Genomic DNA, 10677 nt, shown 5'->3' on the forward strand with positions numbered 1-10677 from the left:
TGAGATACGATATATATATTTCTACAAATTTTTATTACATTAATGTAGAGTTTTCAAAAGGAGCTCCAATTGGTAATATTAAGATGCCTATGATGATTAGAGTCTACCGGTTTAATGATAGAAATTTCTGAATTTTGTTAGAACTTGTAGGATATTTATTCTTCTACTGCATGTCATGAGGGCTGATGTGCGGCCTCCCTGGTTGTGAAAACCTAAGTGGGGATATCGCCTTATCAAATAGCCTAAACAAACTCAAGCTTTACATGCATACTACATATTTCACTACAACAATATCTATTTGCACAGGAAAATCGTACCATTAAAACATCAAGAAAAAGATAATTTGCCTTTCTCCAGGCTAACATGAGCGGGAGTGTTCGAAGGGAAAAAGAAGTAGTACACATATGTTGTTGAAGGGGGGAAAACACTTGTTAGAGACTTTTTGAACACTCGTGACACAGGTGATATAATTCTATTTAGAGTAAAATGCACCTGCCAACATGCAGGGCCTGGGCCTCCTCGTGCTCCGGATGCTCAGGGCGCTCTCCATTGCGAGAGTTCATGGCAGGCAGAGAGCACAACGGTGATCGCGCCAATCAGGGTTAGGGCAAGGTGGAGGTTGTTGAGGTGATGGAGCTGGAGGAGCGGGTGACCAAGCTTGACAAAGTACTCACCGGTGGCTTGCTGGAGGCCACAGTGATCGAGGGAACTGTTGTGGAGTCCGAGACATCAGCGGCGCACACGGAGGCTTGTACGATTCCGTTGGCACGATGTTCACACTCGCCTAGCGCATTGTAGAAGGTGAGACTAAGGAGTCCAAGTGCGCATTGGTAGGCATGAAGCAGTTGTGGTACTGAGGGCGCGCCATGTCTGGTCACACGGTGGGTGCGCTAGTGCTTGTGGTGGGTGGGTCTGATGGCGGCAGGGACAGCCCGAGTAGCACCGTTGGATCGGAGAGATTGAGATAGAAGGTGTAAAGATTGTATATCATGTGAACATTACGTGCACATGGATAAGTATGGACATACTGCAGCGAATAAATTAAAAAAAGTTTTTGGGATCTAAGTGACACATCCTCACAAGTTTAGTAACAGCGAGTGCATTTTACACTTTATTTAGTATATCTTCTGTCTTGACTTTGGACTTGCACAAAACCAGCTCTTTTCACGGCTGCCGCAATGGAACTGCAGGTGGGAGCACGCCTTTTAGGAACGAGTAGAAGAGAACCAACGATCTCTTGGGCTGGAAACTGGGTACCATGTGGCCAGCTCCCCTCACAGATGCAAACGTGAATCCTCCCTTGTGTTGCTGAACATAGCCTCCAACCTGCGAAAAGATCGTGGTAAATTAGCTCATAAAGATCCTAGTACGTCTTCATTCCCAAAGCTAAATATGAATATTGTTGTGTCGTTAATTACCTCGTCGGCAGGGGTGTACCAGGGGCGCCATGGCTTGGTGATGGTCAGATTGAGATCCTTGACGGAGTACCTCGTCGCAGTGATCGGGCAAATGTCATCCATGTCGCCACTGACAAAGAGTTATCCATCGACCATTGCCAAATAGCAATTGAATCACTTGATTAATTCTCTTTTTTTCAGTTCAGTTGGCTCTGTTCGCAGAAGCGCATCAGATGGGAATGACGGGCACGTTACCTGTACACCCAAACTCTTAATCCGGTGGCAACAAGCCATGAGAGCGTTGGCACCATGGTCAACGGGGCATCCTTCCATGGCAAGTAGTCACTGCCAAATTAAATTTACAGAAGCTATCAGGTCGAACTGTCTATGGGTTTGCAGAAGGTCCCAGAGCTGGTGCGGCAGTTCAGTTATGACTGCTTACTTGCAAGTTGACCAATCTGTGCTGATCTGAGCGTGGATCGCCTTCTTCACGTCAGTGTTGTTGAGGTAAACCTCGACGTAGTTGTCGATGCACGGATCGTAGCCAGGTAACTGCCTCAATTACAACAGTCATCGTGTCATGCGTGCACAGATGGACCAAGCAAAAAAAAAATTCAGTACGTTAGTCATCAGCGTGCGTGCCTGGATTCCTCTGTACCAAGTTTGTAGTACTACTTACATAGCTACTGGAGTAGGTCGTCCCGTTGGACGACCAGAGGCACACGGGAGCGTAAATGTTGTACGGGTCGATGTTGCCAGCATTCTTAACGAATTTGATGAGGTCCTCGAACGGCGACTTGGCCTCACGGCAGGAAACGCCATCGGACGGGCCGAAGCTGCAGTGCTCGGAAATGTTGTTCCACATCTCGTCGGACATCACCCCGTGGTTCCACAAGAACTCGAGAGAGCCCTTGTCGTTCTTGTATTTATCAAGCAACGGGTTGCCAACCTGAAATCCCCATTGATCGGCGGAGCGAAGCAAATAATATTCATGATCTTGCTTATACAATGGGATTTATATTGCTAAATTGTGATGGTTAATGGCACGCGATCAATCGATCGATCGACTTACGAAGATTCCCTTGAGGTTCGTGGGGTCCTCGCCGGTATGTTTGCGGACGGCCACGATGACGGCGGCCAGCTCCGGGATGTAGTGCCCGGCGTAGCTCTCGCCGGCGATGTAGAAGTCGCGGCCCTTGTACTCGGGGAACCGCTCGAGCCAGTTTAGCAGGAAGATGTACGAGTCCACCGCCGTCCTCACGTCGCCGGTGTTCTCGTAGTCCGACGACGTGTTGGAGTAGGAGAAGCCGACTCCGGCCGGCGACTCCAGGAAGATCACGTTGGCCACTGCGAGTGCACGTAGCCGTCGCCACTAGTGTCAGAATATAAAAAGGTTTAGAGTTTAGATATGCCTGTTAACGAGCCACGCACCGTTGTTCCAAGCGTTCCTGTTCCTGCTCCGCGTCTCGCCGTCCGGGTTGACGCGGAACGGGCCGAGCTCCTCCATCGCGTTGAGATTACATGGCTCCCAACCAGAACGAACGCCGAACACGGAACACCATTGAGATAGATATACACCTCCGTTGAGCCAGAGGACGAGTGGTTTGGAGGCGGCGTCGTAGGGGGACTCGACGAAGTAGTAGAAGAGCGCGCGGCCGTGCTCCTCGTCCACGGTCACGTACCCGGCGTACTGCTCGAAGTTGACGCGCGGCGGCTGCCCCGGCAGCGCCGTGATCCTGTCGGCCTCCTTGCTGCCCTCGGGCGTCTTGCCGTCCGTGGGCAGGTGGCCGAAGCTGCCGACCGGGTCGACCCATGGGTCGGTCTCGCCGGGCAAGGGCACGCTCTGGGCCTGCTGGGACTCCATGAACTGCCGCAGCAGCGCGCCTTGGTCCAGGGCGGCAGTCGCGAGCGGGACCGCGTGTAGGATCGCGAGCAGAATGCAGCACGAGATCTGGTTCCTCGTCATCATGATTTTGGTCAGGAAATCTATCTGCCGAGCTCCTTGGTGAGAATGCAAAGATAAATCATTTGGTGTTTATATATATAGTATACTGTGGCATGGAATAGTCCGGACATATTACAAACTGGAATCCGAGGTGGTGTTTGGATTATCCGTAGATGGTTTGGCAAGATTGGCGTTACAAGTCATCAGTACTTAAACTGCATTACTGTACTTGCTTCATAATCCGGGATCTCCAAACATCTTCCTTGAAACCCCCGGCCAGTTGTCATGTCATGCATAACCGGCATTCAACATTTCAGTAGATATCGACAACAATTTGTCTCCCACCGAAGCCGCCAATGCTAATTAAGGCTTGGTGACACATTTTGTCTAGCCGAACATTCACAGAAACTCACATCGCATGCACATTCATCTTATACTAATTTTATTATTATTAATTGGAGGAATTGGAGGCTCCTTTGAAGCCTCCACGTAAAGCCACTTAAAATCCTAAATGGACACTCTAGAAAAATAGAAAAATCTTAGAAATTCTCACAAAAATCAAAAATATTTGGCCATCAATCCGACAACTCTAATCATAATAGTCGTTGGATTTGTTATCTTTCCTAATAAATTATCCACCTCCGTCATTATGAAAATATACTAAATAACCCTCTAAACATATATCTAAATTACCCACCTAAATTATATAAGAACAAAAAAATATTAGAGTGCACCAATATAAATTTTTATTATTTCTATCATTATTAATATATTATTTATGTTATTGTTTATATAAAAATGATATCCATGATACGTGGCACCATGTATTGATGTATTCACAAACAAATGCTTCAATTAACATATATCAAACACATATAGATGTGCGATGCAAAATGAGATCCGTTGCAACTAGATAATGATAAATATATATTTTACAATATGTGTTAGAATATTTAATAGATGAAAGAGGACGTGAGATGGAAATAATTATAATTATTAGCTAGAAGTCTTATTTTTATATTAATTCTAATTAGTCCGTGTGGAAGTATGGGTTGATAGGCTAGTTACATATAATTATGTATCTGTATGCATCCCTGACTATCACTATGAGTACCTTTGAGAGATTGGATCATCAGACTTCTAAGTTTATGAAATCACCAATAAGACTCATTATCGACGGTTGCATCACCAGTGTCATGTTGTATGTCATTGTTATGAAGAAATTAAAATTAGTGATCAATTTCTGCCATTAATAATTAGTTAGTGATTAATGACATCACTAATCATGAAGGGGCCAAACCGAAGGGGTGTGTCCCTTCGGTGCTTTTGGCTCCTTGGCATGTATAAAAGGTTGTAATCTTCTCCACTCAATCAATGGAAGAATCATTCACTCAATTCAATCCTTCTCTTTCACTTTTCACTTTAAACACGTTATCAGACATGCATTGCTCTCCGTTGAGCAATTGGCCATCTCGTTGAGCCTGGCTTGCAAGGATTCGATGAGAACTCGACGAGAAGCACAAGGCCTCAGAACACTCAGCAAGAGGAACAAGGCCACGAGGCCTAAACTTCAACAAGTAAGCATGAAACCTATGTACTTATATTTCTATGCAATGGAGGACGGTTTTCTCGTTTTCTCTCTCTGGAGGCCGCCGGCGCCTCTACTTCCACAACACGGGCGGACCCTTCTTCAACAGAGGCCATGGCCATCACCCTACAAGACTATGTTGTGCCTGACCTATGCGTGACTCCTCTAGCAAGCGCCAGCGTCCCGTGTCATGCTTTGCTAGGCGAAGTCATGGCGACTCATGAACACAGGAAGCCAGGTAACTCTCGAACACTCTCGCCTATACTAGATTTCAAGTTTCAATTCCTGTTTGTTTTTAAATTTTCGAGCTTCAAGAAACATATGGGTGATATTGATTTATACCTTTGTTAATGACTTTGCATATAGAATTACTAGAACATATTTTTACGATAATATCATATAATACTAATATGTATGATTCTATTTTGGATCCACCTAACTTACTGATAATAATAATAATAATAATAATAATAATCATAATCATCCTTTCATTCAATTTTGATTAATATATTTTCATATGGCACAATGACCAAGAGCACCATAAGTGTGCTTATCAATATAATAAATGCAACAGATATTTTTGTTGGTCCTCTAATGTTTTAACTAGGAACTCCTTGTAACCTGTGCTATTTATTGCCACAACCCATGCCAATAGTAAATATAACTATCATATTTGAACATTTAAGTTTTTGAAATATAGCTATAAAAAATGAATGGAAGTTATCATCATCATCATCATCATTATCATCATCATCATCACCACCACCACCACCACCACCACCATCTTTAGAGGACCCAACTCTAACTTCTCGCCCTGCTAGGTCCTCAAATTCTCAGGACCGTCCCTGCCTAAAGGGATCATGTTCCTTACACCATCCATGAAAGATCTTAGTCCAAGAGAAAACACAAAGACCATGGGAACCAATTAAAAACACAAAGACCATGGGAAGCAATTAACGAACCAATTGCCCATTTAATATTATTACAAATATTGTCGTGAAAGTAGTGCCATCGTTTCCTACTTCTAGCCTCTCACCCTAGAAGTTGTCTTCTCCAAAGAAAACCACCAACTGTCAACCATAACCATTTTCTAAACAAACACTTAGAAATGTCTCAATTTATTTGTATCTTCTTTTTGGCTGTGGAGCTTCGAGTGCGGTGTCTTCTTCAGAAAACTAGCTCTCTTCTCATGGCTGCCACAATGAAACTGCGGGTGGGAGCACGCCTTTCAGGAAGGAGTAGAAGAGAACTAGCGATCTCTTAGGCTGGAAACTGGGTACTAGGTGACCAGCTCCCCTCACCGACGCAAATGTGAATCCTCCCTTGTATTGCTGAATGTAACCTCCAACCTGTGTGACACACCATCGCAGTTAATCACCATGTAGCGATCCTATTTCATCTTTACTCTCAGAGCTGAAATTCTTGTGCCTACCTCGTTGGCAGGGGTGTACCAGGGGCGCCATGGCTTTGTGATGGTCAGATTGAGATCTTGGACGGAGTACCTCGTCGCCGTAATTGGGCACACATCATCCATGTCACCACTGGCAATAAATTAGCAAGATCAAATCATTCGCTCTATACTTTTTTTCTGCATAGTGGGGAAGAAGTGCATGCAGATGGAGGTAGGTTACCTGTACAACCACACTCGCAGTCCATTACGGACAAGCCATGAGAGCGTTGGCACCATGGACACCGGAGCTTCTTTCCAGTTCCAGTGCAGGATGTTATGACTGACCAAATTACACAAGGATTAAGGCATACAGGCCAAGGTTTGTTTAGACCAAGGGTTGGCTGGCTTAGGTAGAGTGCTTGCAGTACTTACGTGCAAGTGGACCAACGTGTGTTGACCCGAGCATGGATCGCCTCCTGCACCTCAAGCCTATTGAAGTAGGCTGGGACGTAGTACTTGATGCACGGATCGTACCCAGGTAACTGTCTCAATTTCAGCAGCCAGTCAGACAGCATGCCACCGATTGAACCAATTTAATTTAATTAAGGAAAAAGTTTAAATTACTCTCCTAAATTATAGCCAAAGTCTGGATAACCCCTTAAATTACCCCCTAAACTACAACTTGGTTCAATATTTACCCCATAAACTATACAATTTTGTCCATTTTACCTCATAATACAATTTATTTTCTTTTCTCCATACAAAAATTGAATTTTAATTTGAAAATTTGCAGAGTAGAAGTGGACATCACAATGCATTTTAAAAGAAAAATTGTTATAATTTTTTTCTTTGTTATTTTTTGTATAATTTTGAACTCTAATGATTAATTTTTTTAAATATCCTAACCTATCAAAATAATAATAAAAAATATGATGTATTTTTCTAAGATGTGTTATGATGTGTACTATCATCTTGTAAAATTTCAACTTAAGACTTGAAATGGAAAAAGAAAAATTGTATTAGGTGGTAATATGAACCAAAGTTTATAGTTTGGGGGTAAAATAAACTGAATAATAGTTTAGGGTGTTATCCAGATTTTAACTATAGTTCAAGGAACTAATTTAGACTTTTTCCTTTAATTAATTTATCAGCCGTCAGTGCCTGGACTCTACTATAGGGGACTAAGAGAGGAGCACATCGTATATACTCATATTTACTTTTTTTTGAGCAAGTATACTCGTATTTACTTACATAGCCAGTGGAGTGGGTCGTCCCATTGGGCTCCTCGATGCAGATCGGAGCGTAGATGTGGTAGGGATCAATGTTACCAGGATCGAACGACGCCTTCGCCCTGTGGCACAGCAGGCCCTCGGACGGTCCGAAGCTGCAATGCTCGGTAATGTCGGCCCACACCTCGTCGGACATCACCCCATGGTTCCACAAGAACTCGAGACCGCCCTTCTCGTTCTTGTAGTTATCAAGGTACGGGTTGCCAACCTGAAACCAAACGATCCATTGATTGAGAATCGACGATACAAATAATTATTACCGAGTATCACCCAAAGACTAGCCAAATTTCACTCTATATTACCATTTAGCCAGAATTCACTCTCCATATCTCTATCATATCCAACTGACTAGTTATGCAGACATCTCTTGTTTCCCATCCCCGTTCCCGTCGCCCGCCCGCTCCACCGCCTAACGTCGTGGCCGCGCTGCCCATGTCTCTCATGCCTGCCACGCCGCCGCGAGTCCCGCCACCGCCACAATCCTCCCGGTCGCGTTCGCCCGCTACCCATCAGCCTCCCGCATCGACCTCTCCCTCTGCGCGCGAGTCCCTGATGCCACCCTCGCCGGCCCTCCGGATCCCCTCAACCTCACCCGCTTTGGGGGGGGGGGGGGTCAGCACCGCGGGCCTCGCTGTGCTCACTAGTCACCAGGACCTACCCGAACCTCGCCAACCTCGACCTGAGGGAACTCTCGCTCAAGTGGTACCTTGTGGTCATGGATTTGGGGTTCCATCTCCTCAAGTTGCGGGGGGAGCTCAGCGGCGAGGAGCGGGCCAGCAGTCGATGCAGTCACCGAGCGAGCGGCCAGGCAAGCGCGGTAGCCGGAGGGTGCCAAAGCAGCAGCGCGGGGCGGAAGGGAAGAGTTGGCGGCACCGTGGGAGGAGGATGACAAGCGCGCGAGGGCGGGAGGCCGCGTGGGAGAGCTGGAGTGGCGCGGGAAAGGCGCGCCGGCGAGACGGCGAGACGTCGCGGCTCGGCAAAGTTGCTAAGCAGCCGGGTGGAGATGGCGAGCGAGATAGATTAGCGAGAAGGTTGGAGAGATTGTTGGACCCCTGTGTTTAGGGATGGCTAGCCAGTGTTAGACTCTCAAGATCGACTAGGAGTAGATCGATGGGCTAGATATACTTTCTGTGGGGAAAATACCTTGCACATGGCCTCTGCAACCTCCATGGCACGTCGTCGTCGAGGTACGCAGGGGCGGTGGTGAAGTTCTGCGCTAGGGCAGCGACGCGCAGCGCAGAGACGTCGTGGTGACAGTGCCGGCATGGTGCAGTGGCGGCGGCTTCCCGTCGCTTCAGCCCCTAGCGGATCAGATCGCAACTAGGGTTTAGGTGGGGGAAACTGGGCGGCGGCAAACCTCGTGTCTCGAGCCACCAGTCCCCACCCCATTTTTATAGGGCTGTGCGACGGGGCCCGCCAGCCTCATCTTGGGCTGGGCGCTCCCGATCAGAGCGCGAGTTAAAGGCCCAATTAACGGCCAACGGGTGGAGATCAATTCCAACAGCCAGATCTATTTTACTAGTACGTTGGAGTTGCTCTATCTTTTTTTTTTAAAAGTAGAATTGGAGTTGCTCTATCGTCTCTTGAAGAATGATTATTTGCAACTGAAGTTTGCCGCCTAAATAATTCCCATGGTTAATGGCAGAAGATGGACTTACGAAGATTCCCTTGAGGCTCGTGGGGTTCTTGCCGGTGAATTTGCGGATGGCCACGATGACGGCGGCCAGCTCCGGGACGTAGTGCCCGGCGTAGCTCTCGCCGGCGATGTAGAAGTCGCGGCCCTTGTACTCGGGGAACCGCTCGAGCCAGTGGAGCATGAAGGTGTACGAGTCCACCGCCGTCCTCCGGTCGCCGCTTAGGTCGTAGTCCGACGACGTGTTCGAGTACGAGAACCCAACGCCGGCCGGCGACTCCAGGAAGATCACGTTGGCCACTGCGAGTCATGAATGGTCGGTCCATCATCAGCCACGGCGATTAGTTCGTGGACTTGTAAGAACAAACATTGACCGGTCATCAGCGACGTAATACACGCACCGTTGTTCCAGGCGTGCCTGTTCCTGCTAAGCGTCTTGCCGTCGGGGTTGACACGGAACGGGCCCAGCTCCTGCATCGCGCCGGCTCCCAGCGACGAGCACCCAGGCCCTGCGCGCGTGCAAAAAACATACAGATTACATGGCTCCCAACCAGAACGAACGCCGAACGCCATTGAGATCGATATATACCTCCGTTGAGCCAGAGGACGAGGGGCTTGGAGGCGGCGTCGTAGGGGGACTCGACGAAGTAGTAGAAGAGCTGCGGTCGTGCTCCTCGTCCACGGTCACGTACCCGGCGTACTGCTCGAAGTTGACGCGCGGCGGCTGCCCCGGCAGCGCCGTGATCCTGTCCGCCTCCTTGCTGCCCTTGGGGTTCTTGCAGTCCGTGGGCAGGTGGCCGAAGCTGCTTGCCGGGTCAGCCCAAGGGTCCGTCTCGGCAGGGCCTTCAAGGTCAAGGCTCTGGGCCCGGGACCGGGACGCGATGAACTGCCTCAGCAGCGCGGCTTGGTCCAGGGTGGCGTTCGCGAGCGGTACGGCGAGTAGGAGGATCGCGAGGAGATTGCAGTACGGGATCTGCCGGTTCCTCCCCATCTTGGTTTGTCAGGAGATTAGTATTGCGATCGAGCTCCTCGCTGAGAGCCTGAGAGTGTAATGAAGAGTGTTTGGTGTTTATATAGTGCGTGCTGTGGCAAGGAGCAGCCCGGAGCGAGGTTACCAACTGGAATTCTTGGCGTTTGGATTCTCCGAAATCAGTCCATGTTTCGCAGTTTGTGGTTGATCAGCTGTAAATTGCTTGGTGTTTGTGAGATCCCAGATTAATTACCAACTGGAATTTTGGGAGAGTTTGGATTCTCCGAAATACGAACGGCATGAGCCAGCTACGCGACACGCATCGGTGAGTGTTTGATTAGTTCAACTATATTGTTGCCAAGATTTGCGCTGTGCGTTGCTTCCTTTCGGATTTCCAAGCATCTTCCTTACAAACTCCAGCTACCAGGCCTTCAACAATGGAGGAGTATTCGATATCGATGACGA

At 47.8% G+C, this 10677-nt stretch overlaps 2 protein-coding genes across 2 annotated transcripts; both read right to left on the bottom strand.

The window, feature by feature from the left end:
- Positions 1–1164: 1164 nt before the first annotated feature.
- Positions 1165–9734, bottom strand: LOC120695380 (serine carboxypeptidase 1-like). Its single transcript, XM_039978649.1, has 14 exons — positions 9644–9734; positions 9268–9542; positions 7572–7817; positions 6753–6862; positions 6562–6660; positions 6363–6471; positions 6128–6279; positions 2829–3355; positions 2470–2744; positions 2077–2346; positions 1840–1949; positions 1653–1742; positions 1419–1527; positions 1165–1326 (listed from the first exon to the last, which is right to left on the bottom strand). The coding sequence occupies exons 1-14, from the start codon at positions 9717–9719 to the stop codon at positions 1165–1167; spliced, it is 2610 nt and encodes an 869-aa protein (XP_039834583.1). The 5' UTR covers positions 9720–9734.
- Positions 9735–9777: 43 nt separating this feature from the next.
- On the bottom strand, positions 9778–10233 carry LOC120695381 (serine carboxypeptidase 1-like). The gene has a single exon (XM_039978650.1). It carries the CDS (start codon positions 10231–10233, stop codon positions 9778–9780), a length of 456 nt encoding a protein of 151 aa, XP_039834584.1.
- Positions 10234–10677: the final 444 nt, after the last annotated feature.

The sequence above is a fragment of the Panicum virgatum genome, chromosome 2K (genome assembly GCF_016808335.1).
Source record: "Panicum virgatum strain AP13 chromosome 2K, P.virgatum_v5, whole genome shotgun sequence".
NCBI classification, from domain to species: domain Eukaryota; kingdom Viridiplantae; phylum Streptophyta; class Magnoliopsida; order Poales; family Poaceae; genus Panicum; species Panicum virgatum.

Excerpts from the sequence above, each read along its gene's own strand:
- LOC120695381 (XM_039978650.1), bottom strand. The coding sequence starts at position 10,233 with ATGGGGAGGAACCGGCAGATCCCGTACTGCAATCTCCTCGCGATCCTC.
- LOC120695380 (XM_039978649.1), bottom strand. The coding sequence starts at position 9,719 with ATGCAGGAGCTGGGCCCGTTCCGTGTCAACCCCGACGGCAAGACGCTT. Across the intron at positions 6,863-7,571 it reads CGACCCACTCCACTGGCTAT|TTACCTGGGTACGATCCGTG; the intron begins GTAAGTAAATAC and ends AAATTGAGACAG. Across the intron at positions 6,472-6,561 it reads CTGCGAGTGTGGTTGTACAG|TGGTGACATGGATGATGTGT; the intron begins GTAACCTACCTC and ends ATTTATTGCCAG.